Raw genomic sequence first — 18,569 nt, forward strand, 5'->3', positions numbered from 1 at the left:
ATAAATAAATTTTTTCCAATATCCAATCTAAACCTCCCTTGGTGCAACTTGAGGCCATTTCCTCTCTCCTGTTGCTTGTTACCTGGGAGAAGAGACCAACTCCCTCGACGCTCCAAGCTCCTTTCAGGCAGGTCAGAGATCAGAAGGTCTCCCCTCAGCTCCTGTTCTCCAGCTGAACCCCCGGGTCCCTCAGCCGCTCCCATCACACTTGTGCTCCAGCCCCTCACCAGCTCCGTTCCCTTCTCTCAACTCGCTCCAGCACCTCAAGGCCTTTCTTGGCATGAGAGGCCCAAACCAGCAGTGACCGGCCACAACGCAGCACCTGTGGCAACTGGGGAACCGCCCCTCCCCAGTGATGAGATAGGACGGGGACAAGGCGACACCGGGGCCAACAGCTCCCCAGCGGGGCCGCCCTGGTCGGGGGGTCGGGGGGGTTGAAGAAGAGGTGCGACCCGCCCAACATGGCGCCAGCCCTTCCCCACCCGCCCAACATCCGGGTTTCCTCCTGACCTTCCTCCCATGAGCCTCAGCGGCGCGTCCCTTCCCGGCGTCCCCCGCGGCGGCGCAGAGCAGCAGCGGCAACATGGCGCAGCCGCCGGGTGAGTGCGGCGGGACAAGGTGACCCGGCCCCCGCCCTCCCGCCCCTCTGACCGGCCCGTCTCTCTCTCTCTGTCCCGCAGTTCCCCTCAAGGACATGAAACTGATGGACGTGAAGCTGGGCCAGCTGCCCACCTGGCTGGCCATGAGGGACTACACCCCCGGCGGCATCGTGGGGGCCGTGCGGAGAGGTGAGGGCTGAGGGGGCGGTGGGGCCGGGGAGGGCCCGGGGGGCGAGTCCTTTCTCCGGTCGGAGCGGGACACATCGGGGCGTGAGCATCTCTGGCTGCTGGAGCGGCCCTTGGCTGGCAGTGGGGGGAGGTCTGGAGGTACAAAGGTGGTTTCAGGGCGGTTTTTTGCTTTCCCAAGAAGTTGCCGCCTGTAGCGGCTTGTTCTCCCATCTGTAAATTTGTTACTGGTATTGGCTTTATCCAACAGAGGTTTGTTTTCATTATTCTGTCTTTAAAAAAGGAAAATACAGTGACCTTACTTATGACTGCAGAACCTATTTGTTGAAAATCTTAAGGTTTCCCAACATCACAAGTAAATTTTAAAAAAAAAAAGGTAATTGATCCCTAAAGATGGTAAGAAGGAACACAGGGCTTTTATAGATAGATCACTTGGCAAAAGTTTTGAGCAATGCCCTTTGCTGTAGATACAGATACAGCATTCAGGTAGATTTAAACTCAAGAGATCAAATGCCAGCGTCTGCATAATGTATATATATTAGTATGAAACAATTAGATAATTCTAAAAGGGCTTGAGTTCATGGAAGTCACAATAATGTTTAGGGGAAAATCATAAAACGGCTTTTTAAAAATTTTTTTAAAGCTTAGTGCTATTAACTTGAGCTCACTTTGCCCAACTACCACACAGGTTGTCTTGTCTCTCAGTCTTGCGTCTGAGCCCCTAAGATGTTTCCTTAGAAACAATTTCCTCAAGTCCTGTGAAACGGGGCTGCTTCTTTCTGACACAGAAAAACACGCAGCTCATCTGGCCGCCGTGAAAACTTTTCTCCTCCCCAGGTTACGACAGATACTACAATAAATACATCAACGTCAGGAAGGGTGGCCTGGGTGGCATCTCCATGTTACTCGCTAGTTATGTTCTCGTCAGCTACATCTGGAGCTACAGTCACATCAGTAAGTAAAAGCAGGAGGGCTGAATGTGCATAGTGCAGCTGGGAGGATATAGAAACAATCTGCTGCTGCTTTTAGAAATAAAATGAAAGACAGCACTAACCGTTGCTGCTTGAATCCAGGACTGTGGGCAAGCAGACTTCTTGTAGCCACAGAGAACTCGAATGCTTGTAGTACGTTATCAGATGGCCGAGATTTTCCTGGTGATGAAGGAAGCTTAGATGTTGTCCCTGTCTGACCTCACAGTACTTAAATACTACAAATTCAGGCTTCTTTAGAGTGTTTTCTTTACTGTATTTTCAGGTGTGGTGATTTTTGCTTGTGACTTCAGTAAAATTAACTTGTTTTGATACAGAGCACGACCGCCACAGGAGGTACCACTGAAGCATGAAGGTGCAGCTCTTGAGCAGACCTGGCTACTGGAACAGTTGCCCTGACAAACGACGTCAGAACTATTCACGTTAAAACCTGTACTATTATGACCAATAATAAAGTGTGCACACTTTACACTTACTGACACTCTCATAACTGACTTAATTGTACCGTTAATTGTACTCTGCAAGTGAGGTTGTTTTCACCCCTCGAGGAAAAATTCAGGGTTGACTGGGAAAGCATTGTCAACTGGGGAAACTAATTCCCATTGATTCCTCTTTAGCTGTTAGATAAAAGTAAAAAGCACTGAATTGCTTCTCAATGGTGCTTTTGTATAGTTGGACAACTAGCTGCAAGGATATAATATTTAGATTGGGAAGAACAGTATCTGCGCTTTAAGAGGCTTTTTGGTGTGGCCACGTGTTTGTGATTCAGGCTGTCACCTGGGGACTGTGGGTACTGCACAGTTTTCCATCGTGGCAGAGGCCTTGGGCAGCATTGGTTTAGCTGTAAGGTCTGTAACTCTCATTCTGTCACCAGGATTGTAATTGTTCTCACCTCTGATAACCCATTTCTGTAAGAACTCTACCTACTTCCATACTAAAAGAATCTGGAAGGTTATTCTGAATGGGTATACGGTTAAAAAAAAAAAAAACAAACCCACAACACACAAACCCAACAAAAACAACAAAGAAAGGTCCATGAAGTTAAACTGAAGGAAAACTTTGCTTTTTGACCGAAATGCAGCAGGGAAGTTTTGCAGGGGATGCTACGTGCACAAATGCAGTGTGAAGGAGCATCTGGGGGTTTGGCCCCAGCTGATGTGCACCCATCGAAAGAAGCACAACACCCTGTTACCCCACGACCTGCTGACCCTTTAACTGTGGCTGGACACCCTGATATACCCCGCAGTGTCCTTTCTGATCAGGAGAGAGAAAAAAACCACACTTTTTCAAGGATATAAAGAATCTCTTGGGAGCTTCAGTGGTGCCAGGAGGGATTTCAGCTTTGAAAACATCCGTTCAGGTCATGAAGACCATAAATCCCTGAGCTAGAGGGAACAGGTGGCCACACCGAAGCGTTGTGGTTCCCTTTCCATGTGCGCAGTTACTGGCAGACGCACATCTGGCGGTTCAGCCTCTGCAGACGCAACAAGCGTCCGATGGTCTGTCACACCATCAGCACTTGAACCTGAAACTTCTCTTTTGAGTGACTCTGACTCTCCACAGTGAAATAACCAGTCATTCAAACCAACACAGGCTCCAGTCGCTTCTCTTAACCTACGCATATTACCTTGTTCTTAAAAAAAAAAAAAAAAAAAAAATTCACAGCCAGCTTTTTCCATCAGTACATTTCAATAAAAACAAAGTATAAAGGCAGTCAGCAAATGAGAGATGGGTTAGAATCAATAAGGCTCATATCGTAGGTGCATTTTTTTTTTTTTTTTTAATTCACATTTTGTCATTGGCCCTTTTGAAATAGTCTCACAAAATGAGTGGGATTTGGCTTGAAAAATTGCTCTGAGAAGAATGCTCCACCACTTTTAAAAGCAGTGTTCCATGAGAATATACATCTCCACCTCTTGGTTTTCTCCAGGCTATGGAAATACCTGCTCGGTGTGAGCTGGACGATGCGGGGGGCAAGACAAAGCTCTTCCAGCCGTGTTCATTTTCCCTCCTCACTTTTTGCAGATGGAAAATGAGCACAGATGCGGGGTTTTTTTCCTACAATCATTATTCCTCATTGTTTAGTGAACCACAGAGATGCCAATTTATTCTCCCCTTGATCGGTTCTCACCCAGAAGATTAATTTCTAACCTTCAGTATAGCAAGAAACACAGAAATAAAGCAAGTGGACAAGAGTTTTACAGCCTGATGTACGGGAGGCGTCAGCCGCTGGGACAAGCTCAGCGACTACCACAGGCTGGACCTGGGAACATGACTTTTTGCTTTTTAAGAGTTACAGGACAGCAGAATTCCTGCTTCCTCACTGAAGGGAGGGAATTTCAAATATTAATTTTCCCAGTCAGTCTTCCTGCTTCCACAGGGAGGGCTGAAACGCTGCAGGTTCTCCAAAGAGAAGCGGCAAAACACTTTAAAGAAACACTGGAGTTTACGTGGAGCGCTGCACTGATGAGGGGTTCACTTTATCTATTTTGGTTTCAGATCTACCTTTCAGCAGGGCTCAATGAAAACAGGCGGAGGCCAAAAAATCTTATTTTTAAAAAGGTTAAAACATAAAAAAAAAGTTGTGGACAATTACAAAAATGTTGCTTAGCAGCAGCCAGCCTCTGACCAGTTCTTTCAGTAATGGCATTAAAAAACAACCTGATTAATAGTTCAAGACATAGTGCTCGGCAGAAACCTTTGCTCAGTGCTAACAGCTCGCTCGCACTCTTCGTCCTGCTCTTTCACTGCCCACTGAGAAAGGCCAGATGTCCTTTGGTGCATCTGTTGGCATAATGACCTTTTTCACCACACTAGAAGAGAGAGAGAGAGAGAGAGAGAGGAATTATTACACGGTTACAACTTTTTTTCCCCCTCTAGCTGCCTTTATTAAGGCAGCCGGCAACTGTTGTGATTTGGAAGCTTTTCCGCGTATGGAACGCGCAGCATTTAGCGGGTGAAGTGAAACACGGCGTCACAAGGGGCAAGATTTATGGGCTATTGGAGCAGAAGCTGCTTCTGCGCTGGGAGCAACCTGGCATCATGTTATTACAGCGCTCCCCATGCACCGTTACAAACAGCAAAGGGCTGTAATGTACACAGAGAATGTCAATATTTGAGGCTTCCATGACTCCTCCATGTGACATAAACCACATCAGAGATACACAGGGACTCTCCTGAGCGGCTACTCGGAATTAGACAGAGAAAAGTCCAAAGACATTCATGACTTTGCACCTTGAAGCTATTCAAGCCCAGAGAGAAATGTCAGTATCTGATGCTACAGCATTCTCCAGATACAGCATTTACTTGCAGCTAAAATAATAAGCAGCTATTCAAGGTTTTCAGTGAAATGGATTCAGCTACTTAATATCCCTGTCCAGTCATGATAATTTTTACCCAAACAAGCACCTAAGGCACAGAAGTTGGCATGTGCCACGATGCAACTGTCAAAGGAGTTTGGGACAGGCAGATTTGTTCTCTCTTTTCTAATGGCTGAGGTTGGGGTTTGTGGAAAAATAAACAGAGATGGGAATTTGATTGTGTCAAAAGTTTTACCAATGCTCCTCGATGAGCAACCGCAGTGAATAACTCTTTCATTGGTTTGACAGCAACAAGGTGCATTTACAGCTGAAATACCAAAAGGTCTTTGCATATTCAAGTTTTGTTACTCACAAGGACCTTCCACGCAAACAGAGAAGAAAAATCTTTCTAAAAATCGCAAAGTATAAGCAAATTAACTCATGGGACAAAACTAATATTAGCTTTTATTTTGTAATGTAGTCCAGGTGAGTGCACGCTGAACTTCTTAAATCCACCCTCTGCTCTCCCTCCTCGCCCCTCCCCTCCGAATTACCTTGTAGCAGGTGACCTGCTCCAGCGGCCGGGGTCCTCTGTTCCCAGTGTTGTTATTTTGCGACTGCATGACTCCAATGACTTGAGGTGTTCTCTGTTGGTTAGGAGAAGGGTTCTGACTCGTTAAGTGCATCAAGGATAAAGACCTTTCTGGTTGTTGTTTTGTTAAGAAGGGAAAAGGAGCACCCCACATATGAAATGATCAATTTTCCTCCAGATCTGTGTGTGTGGGTGCTCTGCCAGCTGGAGCACCAGAGAGACAAAATCGAGCACTGAGGCTTACGCAGCCCAGCGATCCTGCTTTTCTCCGGAAAGCAGATTTGGAGAGTAGGTTTAGGCTGCTAAAATATCATTGCCACCACTGAGACATGTCACATAGATTACAAAAACTGGCAGCTTGGTGCCCAACCATGTATGATGCACTTCTATGTAATGTGAGAGTGTTCTGTGACTCAATCTCCATGTAAAGTTGGAGCAATTGTAGGAATTTCATCACTATAATGTCACTCGGACAGGACAGTGCTTTGCCATTTATTAGGGTTTGTCTGCAAATTCTTAATTATGAAAAAATATCACACCCTGTTGTAAAATAGGAAGGGTTTCCCTCATTCAGTGACTATTTCTCCAAGGCTTTCCAGCAAACCAGGAGCCCAGGTGTGCAGTTCTGACCACAGGACAACACACCCTCTGGTAAAGCACGCAGGAAACGCTCTGAGGGCGGGTGTGCAGGGGGGCAGGGGAATCGTGTACCTTTTGCTGGGTCTGTGTCGGTTGAGGCAGCGGTGGTTGCTCTGTGGTTCCCATTGGCAGTTCAAACCGTGGGCTGGTTGAGATGGAAACAGGAAAACTGATTCTCAAATCATATGCCAACATTTTACCATCAGCTCAGTCAAATAACTCGAAACAAAACAAACTTGCAGCCAATTAAAATTCAGCTCATAGGAAACAGACCTCCCCCTTCCCCACTTTTCTTTGCATTCTGACGCTCAACAATTACATACACAAAAATGACAATCCAGTACTTAGTGTACCACCCCAGCTGTGAAATCTTCTGGAATAAAGCCCATGTGATCCCACCGCACTGATGGCACCTGGTCACCACTTACTGGTGTTAATAACTCCCTGCCCCATATCCTCAAATCCGTACAACAAACCAAACATTGGCCTAACCTCCAAAGCCACTAGGAAGCACTGGAACAGCCTCATTTGACACCTATGGGATGACAAAGATCCCAGGAGAAGCCTGGAAGCATACTCACTGCATGAATTTACAGGTGGGCCCCTCCGGACAGAATCCTACAAGGTAATTCACACAAATGACTCTTCGAGTGTGCCGGTGTCTGCAGAGGGGACCTGCAACACAAAACTCAGTGGTTCACGTTCCACATACACGTACCCCAGCACTCAGTAGTAGCAGGTGCACAAGCAGATAATGCAAAGAAAGAATAGCAACGCCCTACCCTTGATTTAGAGCCACAGAAGCAGCAACTCTGCGATGTACATACCATGTTTACAGAAGCCTCTGTCATACCAGGGACAGTCTTTGATCTTAGATTCCGGGTCGATGTGCAAAAACGGACATTCTTTGTTACTGCATTCCCCTGTACCAAAGGCAAACACACTTCTTAGTCAATTGTACAGCTTCGAGATCAAATGACTCTCAAAACATTACCTGGAACGTAGCTCCCACAAAGCTGTTCCCAACATTTTTAAGTTCAGGCACAACTGCCTGCCTTAACCTAGATGAAAACCACCAAGGACTCACCCCCGGTGAGTGAAGTTCTACCAGACTGGATTATTTATGTGTGCTTTTAAAAACAATGCGGAAACTAAATTGGAAAGAGCAGTCATGATAACAAAAACCAAACATTTAGTGCACCAGAAGCGTGGAGAAACTACAAATTGCGCACTAACCTCAATCCAAGGAAACCTACAAGACTGTAAGTTCCTGACAGCAAGTTGCCTCATTATGTCCAGATCTCCAGAGCTGGAAAGCAAGTGCATAAAAGTTTTGCACCCCCTTGCCCTCTGCTGCTCATCAGCTCCCCAAAAAATAAGAGTCATGCAAAGACCAACTGCTCAGCCTATTCATCTCATACCCAAAACAAGGTGTAAAACCCAGTAAAAACTTGAACTTCCCCCCTCTTCCCCCAAGGGACAAGCTCTTGAGAGAAAAGATATCTATGATACATCACAAATTTAGAGGGATAATAAGGTGAAGGACTAAGCAGATCTGAAAAAGTACAATTTAACAATATTATCAGACACAGAAGAACTGCAATGCTCTGAAGACGGATGAGAGGAATGTACCAGGGTCCTCTTCACCAGACGCCCACACCAGCAAGGAACGCTAAGTAGGAGCTACAACACCCCTTACCAAATTTGGAGTAGAAGTAACACTCAGGCATCTTGGTCATGTCGTACTCGTGCAGAAACTCGCACTGGTCTCCCTTTTTGCACAGTCCTCGTAGCCAGTGTTTGCAAACAACTGTCTTTTCCCCGCTGATGTGTCGGAACGGGCACATGCCTCCTGTGGAAGGATGGGGCAAGGAGAACGGAAAAAAGGAACAATTAAAATCTGCGGCGCAAGAAGACACAGAGCAAGAGCAACACTTGGTTCCCCTCTGCAAGAGGGGTTTCAGAGGGCATCGCTTTTCTTAATTATTTGGCCTTTAGTGGCAATAGCCGCTTGGGACAAGTCTTATGTTACCCTCTAATGAGCTCCACAATGTGGTCTCCAGCTCTTAATCCCGGCAACCACAATCCCCAGCAACTAATACAGCCACATCCATAGCAAGGGCTCCCTGTGGCAGCTTTGCTTATTCACCTCCCAGCTTCTTAAAAAAATACCATTCTTTCACAATTGCTGCAGTTACTCCAACATCCTTCAGTTTTATCCTCTACCTATTATGAGGTTATCCCCTCATCTTTATAGAAAACAAAAGTACTGCAGACAGTGCTAGAAAAATCAAGCTTCCCCCCGCCCGCCACCCCCATGAGTATTACTGTATTGGAAATATTACTTGCCTTTTCCACAGGCCGCTTTTAAAAAAAATTCACAGACAGCTGCACCTGATTCTGTGGAGAGAACAAAGAAACATAATTAATTTTAACAAAGTTTCGTGGTAACTTTTAAAATACTTCCTTCCCTGGAAAGACAACCTGGTCCTCAATATCAAACGAAAAGCAGCGTTTTGGTTTGGGAAATTTAATTTCCTGCTTAAGCTCCTTGTTCAAGTCTGGTCATCCCCAATATCTGTGTTCTTCTTGGGGGACACCAAGGGGAAACTGCAGAGGTCTGGTGGTGCTTGTTTTACTTTTCAGATATTTAGGTTTTATTGACTGGGTCTTCCTCTGCTGTTAAGTCAATCACGTCAGTGAACCTCGCATTTACAGTCCTGACAACGCCTTATATTTCTTGACCAGAACAGCCTGAAACAACCATTAGTGTGTTATCCCTTGCTGATCCTGACCAACAGGTATCACAACATTCAACAGAGTTAAAACACACATTTAGTAGCCCGGCTAGAAAATTTCAGCAAACTACGAGTCTCCTGAGACTGTGTCAGATTATTAGACTGAAGGAAAAGGTTGAGAGACCAGGCCATGGGTATACCCAAAGATGAATTCTCCCTGCCATCAAAACGCCTTATCTATAAAAGTGAATGAAAAAAATAAGCATAGAATCATTTTGGTTGGAAGAGACCCTCAGAATCATTGAGTCCAACCGTTAACCCAGCCCTGCACTAACCCACGTCCCTGAGAACCTCATCTCCGTGTCCATTCAACCCCTCCAGGGATGGTGACTCCACCACTGCCCTGGGCAGCCTATTCCAATGCCTCACAGCCCTTTCCGGGGAGAAATTGCTCCCCAGATCCAACCTCAACCTCCCCTGGCGCAACTTGAGGCCGTTTCCTCTGGTCCTGGTGCTTGTTCATGGGGAGCAGAGCCCGATCCCCCCCGGCTCCAAGCTCCTTTCAGGCAGTTCAGAGATCAGAAGGTCTCCCCTCAGCTCCTGTTCTCCAGCTGAATCCCCCGGGTCCCTCAGCTGCTCCCATCACACTTGTGCTCCAGACTCCTGACCAGCCTCATCGCCCTAAATATAAATAATGTTCTGTGCAGGGAAGTGATGTTTATTCACAATACTGCCTCAACTTTTATTTTCCCGCCTGGCTGGGTACTAACTACACCTTTCATTAAGCGGGAAAGAACACCACCTGGATCAAGACACAAGTGTCACGGGGAAAGCCGGAGCTGGGTGGATCTAAGGACAAGACCAGAACAAGGCGCTCAGACCCTGGGGAACCTCCCTCCTTCCCTCCCACCCCCCGGGCTCGTCCCGGCCGGGAGCCCCGACTCGGCCCCAGCCCCGCGGGGAGGACGGGGCCGCTCCGCCCGCTGCCCGCACGCACTGTCCATGCCGGGGAAGGGCAGCGGCTGCGCCCCCAGCTGCTGCTCCACGGCCACCTCCAGGTCGAACTTGATGTGGTCCACGCTGGCGATGAGCTCCTGCATGGTGGCGGCCGGGGGGCGGCGGAGGCGGGAGGGAAGGGGGGGGATGGTGGGGGGTGGGGGGGCAGCGGGCGGCCGGGCCCGGGCTGGCCCGGCCCTGCCCGCTCCGCTCCGCGCCGGCAGCGCCTGAGGTGAGGGGAGGCGGCGGCGGCAGCTCCTCGCCGCCCCGCGCCGCCCGCCCGCGGAATGCCGGGAGTCACCGCTGACCCCCGAGCCCAGCGGGCAGCGCGCGCGGCTCCGCCAATCAGAGAGCGCCGTCCGCGCGCTGCCCCGCCCCTTCCGCCCGCGCAGGCGCCGCTGCTGAGGGGGGCGGAGCGGGGCCGGTGCCCGCCCCGGTACCGGGGACACATGGGGTCCCTGCGGCTGCTCGTCCCGCCGTGCCGCTGGGCCCGCTCCGCTCTCCGGCGGTGGGCAGCCCCCGCGCAGCCCCCGCATCCTCTCCGATCCCCGCTGCCGGGCTGGAGGCCGCTCAGCTCCTCACAGGCGGCCCGCACGGCGGCCGGTGGCGGCCAGAGGGAGATCGAGGGCGGCGGCTGCGCCGAAGCTGTTGGTGAGGAGGAGGAGGAGGAGGATGACGATGAAGGTGTGGAGTTCGGGACGCTGTCAAGTAAATTTTCTTCCAGGAAATATTATCATAAAACCACGTCGTGGTTTAAGGATTTGAAGCTTCAAGATGAGGGGGAGGACGAACCAGAAAGAAAACCCCGGCGGGGGCCCAAGAACACCCCGTACTGGTACTTCTTGCAATGCAAAGCCCTCATCAAGGACGATAAGGTTTGGTCCTGGCTCTTCGCTTCTTTGGTTTGTTTAACAGTATCGATAAAATAATGCAACTTTGCCCCATCGGTATTGTCCTGTCACTTAGTGTCTTTACAGAAAGCAAAGTAAGAATTCGTGAGGAATCCTGTGCTCTGTCCTTTCTACCACAACCTGCCCACTGCTGTGCATGTTAATATCTATTGTAATCGATTCTGTTGCTGCCTCATCGTGGATTTTCCTCTTCCCTGCAGCTGGCGGAGGCTCTGGAGATGTTTGAGGTGCAGATGCTGAAGGAAGAGTGTGTGCGGCCAACAGAAAGTAATTACACGGTTCTAATTGGCGGCTGTGGCAGGGTTGGCTACGTGAAAAAGGCGTTCAGGCTCTACAATGATGTAGGTTCACGTTCTCTCCTCTCAGACCTTCATTACATTTTCTAAGCTAAAACTGTTTCAAGCATTTGGTCATGTTACTTTTTCTCTAAAATGCCTTTTAGTTACCATTTGCATCTTCTTAACCTGAAACTCTTAAAAACGAGTTAAGAAATTCTAGAATTCCTTTCCTAAAAGTTGGTTCCAATTCTTCTTCTCTTCCCTCAGATGAAAAAACGAGGCTTAACTCCCAGTGAGGCCACTTACACAGCCCTGTTCAACGCCTGTGCTGAATCCCCGTGGAAGGACTCGGGGCTGCAGAGCGCTCTGCAGTTACGGCAGCAGCTCCAGAGCAAAAATGAGGAGCTGAACCTGATCACGTACCATGCGCTGCTGAAGGTCTGTGCCCTCTGCTCCGACCTCAGGATGTGCTTGGATGTACTAAAGGTAAAGATGTGACTTCTCTTGTGTGAGCAGAGTCTGCTCTGGTTAAAGCTCCTGGAAGTTGCCACATTGTCTAGACTTTTTGGATTTCATTTCCAGCAGAGGTGATTACAGGTCTCATGTTTATATTTCATTAATCCTTGGTCTCGTATAACAAATAGTCTTGGTATGGACCAAACGTTAAGCTTAAGTACATAAAAGGCTGCAGAAATTTGCCTTAAAACTCTGGTCAGGTGTGTTAAAGACTTAATGAACAAAGTTTTTGTGGAGTTCACAGCTCTGTGTCTGTCTCCATCCTTCATTTTAAACACCCACATATCAATACCCAGCTCCTCTTAGAGCAGCTCCTCAGAAGGGCCAGTCTGGAAGCAGCTGTTCCTGCCCTCAATTTCCTGTAGCTCCCATCAGGGAGAAGCTGGGATCTACACCGGTGTTTCAGGGCTCTTTTTCTCCTGGAGCCATCGTTCTGCTCACAGCACTGAGTTCACCCCGTGCTTTGTTGCTGCTCTATGCCCAGAAGACGACAGCCGTGTTGGGCTTAGCAACCAGCTGTGACGGACTGTTCAGGTAACTGGGAAGTTTAACACTCTCTCTGCTCTTTTAGGAAATCGTACACAAGGGTCACATTCCCACAGCCAAGACTTTCAGCTTCCTTCTCATGAGCTGCATCAAGGACAGCGAAAGTGGCTTCCGCTACGCCTTACAGGTTTGTCCTCACGTTTGCAGCGGGAAGGAAGAAGTGTTTCTATGTTGTAATTTGTCACTCGTCATCATCTCAGAGCTGATGAAGCAGGAAGAATTCAGATCCTCCTGGGAGAAGTTCTGTAAACTAAACCTTGTCATGCTGTAAACTCGTTCCTTATCTGCAAGTAGATACTGTAACACTGGGCACAACAGAAACGCTTACAACCTGCTAGAAATGTTCCTGTTATTTATTTAATATCACATCTGGTGTTTGTCTTCCTCTCTTCAGGTTTGGAGACAAATGACTAAGCTTGGAATCAAGGCCGACAGCCACACATACAATTTGATGCTTCGCGCTGCGAGAGACTGTGGAATAGGGGATCCGGTTGTGGCTTCCGAACTCCTGCTCAGACCCGCCCGTGAGAACTCGCCCCAGCTACGGCTCACAGCCGGGAGGCAGAAGGAAAAGGTGAAAAGTCAGAGGAAGAAGGGATCAGAGAGCGCAGCTGCTGTCCAGCTGGATGTGGAAGCTATGGAAAAGCAAATATTTTGGGAGAGTTTGGTGCAGCCTAAAGAACTGATCCAGCAACAAAATAAAGACAGGAATCAGGCTGAAACAGAACCAGAGGCTCTCGATGGCCCTGGTGGAGCTCCCAGCAGAACCGGAGCGCTGATGAGGAGAGACCAGAACAAGATGGAGCAGGAACAGATGCACCTAGAGCAAAAGCTGCATTTCTGCAACCTGCCCAACTTGCTGGATTCCTGGGTGCCCGACGCAGCCATGGTTTCCTTGGGGACAGTGGCCACACCGTCCCATCGCCTGGCTCTGATGGGGGACGTGGAGGGCTTCTTGAGTAAAATGAAACAGGACAATGCAGAACCCAACATTAAAACATTTACTTTACTGGCCGAGCTGGTGGAACCCCAGAGCCCCTCGGAGTCCTCACTGCTGGCACTTCTAGATGAGCGTAAAGTGAAAGTAGACGTGACTTTCTTTAACGCTTTAATAAGGAAGAAAAGTAAACAGGGAGACCTAGAAGGAGCAAAGGTGAGGAAAAACTCAGCACCTGCCCTGTCACCATCTCCTTGTCCCTGGCCTCCAGCGTTACCTGCATTTCGCTGCGAGACCTGTTCCACTATCCACAACAGAAACTGCAAATCTCATGCTGTTTTCCACAAACCAGTGCTCAGGTTAATTTATAAGTAGCTGTGCATTCTGTTCTAGCACCTTCAGCTCCATCTGGAAAGCTACAAGGAGACTTTATAGAAACTGATGTCAACACTTGTGTCTTGCAGAGTGTGCTGCCAGCTCTGGTGAAGAGGGGACTGTCACCAAACCTCCAGACGTTTTGTAACTTGGCGATTGCTTGCCACCAAGAGAAGGATGGACTGCAGTTACTGTCAGATTTAAAGGTAATAATAATTAAAAAAAAACCAAACAAAACACAAAAAAACCCCAACAAATAACACACCAAACTCTGCTGCATGGGTTTCAAGCTGCAAGAGGAAGCAAAGTGAAGCATTAATGCTTCTAAAAAGACCTGCTGAGGTTTCTGTGGTGAGTGGTTGTGTTCTCATTCCAAAAATATACAACTGCAGGGAAGGTGCCAGCTGAGGTGTGTGTCCTGTGTCTGTGCTGAGACAGGAGAGGGCTCATGGGAAGGGCTGTGCTGGCACTGGCACATCACAGAATCATTTTGGTTGGAAGAGACCCTCAGGATCATTGAGTCCAACCGTTAACCCAGCCCTGGCACTGCCCCATGTCCCTGAGAACCTCATCTCCGCATCTGTTCAACCCCTCCAGGGATGGTGACTCCACCACTGCCCTGGGCAGCCTGTTCCAATGCCCAACAGCCCCTTTCCAGGAAGAAATTGTTCCAAATATCCAACTTAAACCTCCCTGAAGGGAGTGAGAGCCTTGGTCCTTATGTAAGAAGTGCCTCTGTGCCTTTTCCTTCTACAAATCCTGTGTCAATTGGCAGAAAAACAAGTTTAACTGTAGCGTTTTTTGTTTGCAGAGGTCTGGAGTCACTCCCAACAAGTACATCTACAGCACCCTGATTGCTGGTGCCGTGAGGCAGCTGAATTACCAGTACCTCACAGAGATCCTGCGGGACATGAGGAACAACCAGGTGCCTCCCAATGAAGTTATCATCCGCCAGCTGGAGTTCGCGGCACAGTACCCTCCAAAATTTGACAGAGTAGGTAGCCATGACCAGTTACAGCATGAAGGCAACACGGATGATGCCAGTAAGGGAGGGGAAAGCAGATTTCTGCAAAATCATCTTCCTTTGGGTTTGTCTGGCTGACAGTTTCTTGAGCCTTTTTTTGGTTTTGTTTTCTAACACAAACTTGTTTTGTTGCCTTTCTCTTTGCAGTATAAGTCAAAGAACTCGTACCTGGAGAAAATCGATGGTTTCCGTGGCTACTACTATCGGTGGTTAAAAGTAATGGCAGGAGAGGAGACCCCCCACCCCTGGGCAAAATACAGAACAGCAAAACCTGCAGATGACAAAAATGAAGAGGATGTGCAAGACCAGCCAGGGCAGAAGTAGCAGCGAGCAGGATCCTGAGCTCCTGCCTCTTCCTTGGCCTGGAAGAACTTGCAACTTTCTTCCTTAAACTGTCTTGTAGTAAAGCTGCTTTGTATTTTCATGAACTCAAGTTCTGTTGGTGACTACATAATAAAAGACTTGTCCTTTGTTTGAAGGAGAAGCAAAGACATTTTCAGTCAATTTCCTTAAACCACAGAGGGTTAGACAAGCTCTAGTTTAACAAACTCTGTGCTAAACAAGGGAGGAGCAAAATCAGGTGTTACAGGGGTTTAGCTCAGCACTGGTTTTGTCTCTCTTGTGTTCTGCGAATCTGGGCACTGACCACACAAGCAGTCACAAATTGCTGGAATTCCTGACTGCATCTTCACACTAATTCCAGTTTACAAGCCTGAGCAGAGTGTTCCAGTGCAATTTAACTTCCTTCTACATGAGATCAGGGGAGAGCTTAAATCATGACTGGAATTTTGAGAGCTGTCTTATTTCCTTTCCACACAACCGTTTAAATTCAGTTATTTGAGAAAAAGGGGGAAAAAGCTGGTTAAAAAACACCCACATTTAGAACAACCTCACAATATGTAGAACAACCTTCAAACAAACCCACCAAAACACATCCAACAGGAATATAAATGTTTTGCCAGAAGATTGTGCTGCGCTCTCAAGAAGGCAGACTTTATTTTAAAATAAACGGCTACACAAAACCTACTCCAAAACAACCACCATTGTCTATATGATCCAGGTGAATTTGTAGCTGGTTTAATTGTTTTACAGAAATATCCAATCCTGTAGATGGTGGCTATAACTGCACCAGCAGTCCGATGTGTCAGATGATGTCCAGAGTTCAAAAAGTAGTTTTATGGCAAAAGGCTTCACCCAGAACAGCCTCTGCAGCCACAGTGGGTGCACTCGATGATTCTCCCCTGGAAAAGGAAACACGAGGAGGGAATTTCAGCTGAGCCGCGTGAGCAGACAGAGCAGCGCACTCCGGCTTCGAGGCCGGGAACAGGGCTGCATGGGGAGCATTTCTACCATCTGCTTTTCTGCTGTTTCCCATACTTTAACAACTTTAAACAACCACAAGCCGAACCTGACAGTAACTTTAGAACCAACAAGATACCGACTCTACCAGCAACGATATAAAATGTTAGAAGTAGAGGCAATTCCCAGCGCAACGTCCTCTGCTCTCCCTGCCCTGGGAGGAGTTACAGCGGGTGCTGCAAGGGGCCGGGCACGCAGAGGAAGAAGCGGATAAACTCTTACCACTTCCAGTTTGCTTTTGGGGACCCTGCAGATGCAGTTGGTTCCGAAGTTGGTGTCGCGCGTCTGGATACAGCGCAGGCAGCAGAGGTTCTCGTAACCCTGTTTCTTCCACTTTGCAATCAGGTTTTTGTCAGCGTATCCTTCCTTGATGCAGTACTCATAGAGCTCTGCAGAGGAGCAGACACCGTCACGAGTAGCTCCCGGGAAGTGTTACAAGACTCACTAACGGGAATTACGAGCTGTAGTAACTAGGAGTTAAAGCCAGGCAGCTGCCGGCCTTCTCTCCACCTCCCCTCCCCAGAAATCCAACCCTTCCCACCACCACTGGACATCCTGCTCCCTGCCCAGGGTAAAGCCTCTGCGTTCCTCACCTCTGCTGATGGCTTTTCTTTTATAGAAGAGATCAAAGATGTAACGTGTCTTCTGGTGGTGAATTCTGAAGATGGGCCAAAGCGATTCCACTTTCCTCTTCCCTTCGTGAGGCTCTGTCTCCGCTGGGAGGGAACACAAACACCAGTTTCAGCTGATAATGTTATTTCCTTAATCACTTTACAATGAACCATTCCAAGAACGTTCATAACTTTAATACCTTGCAGAGATTAAGACCAAGTTTAGTGGGAAAGGATACAAATGAAAGGGACTCGAGCTAGAACAGCTCTTTTAGGAAACGAAAACATAAACAGAACTGCAGTGAGGACGAGGTGACCCGCACTGGGATGGCCAGTGGCTTCACAGCTGCCCTGGCTCATCAGACAAGAGCAACAGCACAAACAAGAACTACCAGTCTCTATGCACATCATGAGCTTTGGCCATGGCGTGTCCTGTAACAACCGTACACCAAACCTCTCTGCTCGGTAACCAACGTACACCCAGAGAAAAGTGACCAGCACTGGCCCAGTTTCAGTTTGCAGCATCACTCGGAGACAGAGCTATATAAAAGGTCAATCTATATTTGCAGAGGAAGCTGTGCTTCCTGAAGCAGTTCAGGATGAGATTGTTTCAGGGACACATCTGTGCCAACACCCAGCTCTACCTTCTCTCATCTTCTGATCCAGCTCGTCCAGTGTTGGCTCAATCAGCTCCCAGCCATCCGGGGGAGGCTTCCTGCTCCGCTTCACTTTGGGCATCGCCTCGGAAAAAAGGCAAAAGGCAAGGGAACGAGGGTTTGCCTGCAATCAAACGTGCAGGCACTTCAAAGTCCTGAGAACTACTGGAAAAAAACAAAACAAAACAACAAAATGAGAACAGTTGTTGGAGACGTTTCTGCTAAGATTTCTGTGCACCTTTATCATTTTCCACTTCGATGATAAAAATGAGCTTTATAGAGCTCATGAAGGAATCATAGAATCAGTTTAGTTGGAACAGACACTAAAGATCATCAAGTCAAACCGTAACCTAACTCGAGCACTAAACCATGTCCCTAAGAACCTCATCTACACATCTTTTAAACCCCTCCAGGGATGGTGACTCCACCACTGCCCTGGGCAGCCTGTTCCAATGCCCCACAGCCCTTTGGGGAAGAAATTGTTCCCCAGATCCAATCTCAGCCTCCCCTGGCGCAACTTGAGGCCGTTTCCTCTGGTCCTGGCGCTTGTTCCTGGGGAGCAGAGCCCGACCCCCCCTGGCTCCAAGCTCCTTTCAGGCAGGTCAGAGACCGGAAGGTCTCCCCTCAGCTCCCTCAGCCACTCCCATCACACTTGTGCTCCAGCCCCTCCCCAGCTCCGTTCCCTTCTCTCAGCTCGCTCCAGCACCTCAAGGCCTTTCTCGGCATAAGGGGCCAAAACTGAACCCAGGATTCGAGGTTTGGCCTCCCCAGCGCCGAGTACAGTGGAACAAGATAAAATCTCGCCCAATGTAGCCCCGAGGTCAGCGCTGCATCCGCCACTCCACATGAAATCATTTTTTTCTCCTCAGCAAAGTGAGGCGAGAGCTGCACCTCCCCCACCCCGGGGACCCTGAACCGACAACTTCCGTCAGCTCCTGCTGAAAACCCGAACGGGACCGCCCGGACGGGATCGCCCGGCCCGGTCCCAGGGCGGCTCCCGGGACTCGCCGGAGCTCGGTCCGTGTTGGCGGTCGCGGTCCCGGTCCCGCTCACCTGCCGAGGCCGCAGCCACCGCTTCTGCGTCGCCGCCACCGACGTCACCCGCGGGGCTTTTTCCCCCGGCACGCCTCGTGGCCCCGCCCCGCTGAGGTGCCCGCCGCAGTGCCTGAAAGAAAACCGCCCCGCCGTGCGCATCCCCGCCTCGCTCGGGACAGCACGGAAAGCGCGGCCCACCGGGAGATGAAGCGGCCCCGCTGTCCCTTGCGGAGGGACCCGGGGAGGCGGCGCTGAGGGCTGCCTCGCGGCGGGGTCCTTTAGC

At 48.9% G+C, this 18,569-nt stretch overlaps 4 protein-coding genes across 5 annotated transcripts; 2 read left to right on the forward strand and 2 right to left on the reverse strand.

Annotated features, from left to right (window-relative positions):
• The first annotated feature begins 523 nt into the window (after positions 1-523).
• Positions 524-2,249, forward strand: ATP5MF (ATP synthase membrane subunit f). The gene is made up of 4 exons (XM_065644691.1): positions 524-599; positions 681-788; positions 1,623-1,739; positions 2,092-2,249. Exons 1-4 carry the CDS (start codon positions 584-586, stop codon positions 2,118-2,120), a joined length of 270 nt encoding a protein of 89 aa, XP_065500763.1. The 5' UTR covers positions 524-583; the 3' UTR covers positions 2,121-2,249.
• Positions 2,250-3,443: 1,194 nt separating this feature from the next.
• Positions 3,444-10,225, reverse strand: CPSF4 (cleavage and polyadenylation specific factor 4). Its single transcript, XM_065644690.1, has 8 exons — positions 10,040-10,225; positions 8,654-8,704; positions 8,004-8,156; positions 7,132-7,227; positions 6,886-6,979; positions 6,377-6,449; positions 5,628-5,720; positions 3,444-4,587 (listed from the first exon to the last, which is right to left on the reverse strand). The coding sequence occupies exons 1-8, from the start codon at positions 10,140-10,142 to the stop codon at positions 4,519-4,521; spliced, it is 732 nt and encodes a 243-aa protein (XP_065500762.1). The 5' UTR covers positions 10,143-10,225; the 3' UTR covers positions 3,444-4,518.
• Positions 10,226-10,450: 225 nt separating this feature from the next.
• On the forward strand, positions 10,451-15,103 carry PTCD1 (pentatricopeptide repeat domain 1). The gene is made up of 8 exons (XM_065644689.1): positions 10,451-10,913; positions 11,150-11,290; positions 11,495-11,713; positions 12,315-12,416; positions 12,684-13,442; positions 13,691-13,807; positions 14,413-14,595; positions 14,773-15,103. The coding sequence occupies exons 1-8, from the start codon at positions 10,488-10,490 to the stop codon at positions 14,947-14,949; spliced, it is 2,124 nt and encodes a 707-aa protein (XP_065500761.1). The 5' UTR covers positions 10,451-10,487; the 3' UTR covers positions 14,950-15,103.
• Positions 15,104-15,591: 488 nt separating this feature from the next.
• On the reverse strand, positions 15,592-18,564 carry BUD31 (BUD31 homolog). Of its 2 annotated transcripts, none has more exons than XM_065644732.1 (5): positions 18,305-18,564; positions 17,240-17,413; positions 16,578-16,700; positions 16,207-16,373; positions 15,592-15,866 (listed from the first exon to the last, which is right to left on the reverse strand). In XM_065644732.1, exons 2-5 carry the CDS (start codon positions 17,331-17,333, stop codon positions 15,816-15,818), a joined length of 435 nt encoding a protein of 144 aa, XP_065500804.1. In that variant the 5' UTR covers positions 17,334-17,413; positions 18,305-18,564; the 3' UTR covers positions 15,592-15,815. The 2 variants fall into 2 exon arrangements, with proteins under 2 accessions (XP_065500804.1, XP_065500803.1); XM_065644731.1 differs by having other exon boundaries at positions 17,240-17,416; positions 18,305-18,563.
• Positions 18,565-18,569: the final 5 nt, after the last annotated feature.

Source organism: Caloenas nicobarica, chromosome 14, assembly GCF_036013445.1.
Source record: "Caloenas nicobarica isolate bCalNic1 chromosome 14, bCalNic1.hap1, whole genome shotgun sequence".
NCBI lineage: Eukaryota > Metazoa > Chordata > Aves > Columbiformes > Columbidae > Caloenas > Caloenas nicobarica.

Coding starts and splice junctions, on each gene's coding strand:
- BUD31 (XM_065644732.1), bottom strand. CDS start 17,333: ATGCCCAAAGTGAAGCGGAGCAGGAAGCCTCCCCCGGATGGCTGGGAG. Junction 16,374..16,577: donor AAGAAAAGCCATCAGCAGAG/GTGAGGAACGCA, acceptor GCTCCTCTGCAG/AGCTCTATGAGTACTGCATC. Junction 15,867..16,206: donor CCAAAAGCAAACTGGAAGTG/GTAAGAGTTTAT, acceptor TTCCTTTTCCAG/GGGAGAATCATCGAGTGCAC.
- ATP5MF (XM_065644691.1), top strand. Junction 789..1,622: donor CGTGGGGGCCGTGCGGAGAG/GTGAGGGCTGAG, acceptor TCTCCTCCCCAG/GTTACGACAGATACTACAAT. Junction 1,740..2,091: donor CTGGAGCTACAGTCACATCA/GTAAGTAAAAGC, acceptor GTTTTGATACAG/AGCACGACCGCCACAGGAGG.
- PTCD1 (XM_065644689.1), top strand. CDS start 10,488: ATGGGGTCCCTGCGGCTGCTCGTCCCGCCGTGCCGCTGGGCCCGCTCC. Junction 11,714..12,314: donor TGTGCTTGGATGTACTAAAG/GTAAAGATGTGA, acceptor CTGCTCTTTTAG/GAAATCGTACACAAGGGTCA. Junction 12,417..12,683: donor GCTTCCGCTACGCCTTACAG/GTTTGTCCTCAC, acceptor TCCTCTCTTCAG/GTTTGGAGACAAATGACTAA.
- CPSF4 (XM_065644690.1), bottom strand. CDS start 10,142: ATGCAGGAGCTCATCGCCAGCGTGGACCACATCAAGTTCGACCTGGAG. Junction 8,705..10,039: donor GCCCTTCCCCGGCATGGACA/GTGCGTGCGGGC, acceptor TTCTCTCCACAG/AATCAGGTGCAGCTGTCTGT. Junction 8,157..8,653: donor AAAAGCGGCCTGTGGAAAAG/GCAAGTAATATT, acceptor ATCCTTCCACAG/GAGGCATGTGCCCGTTCCGA.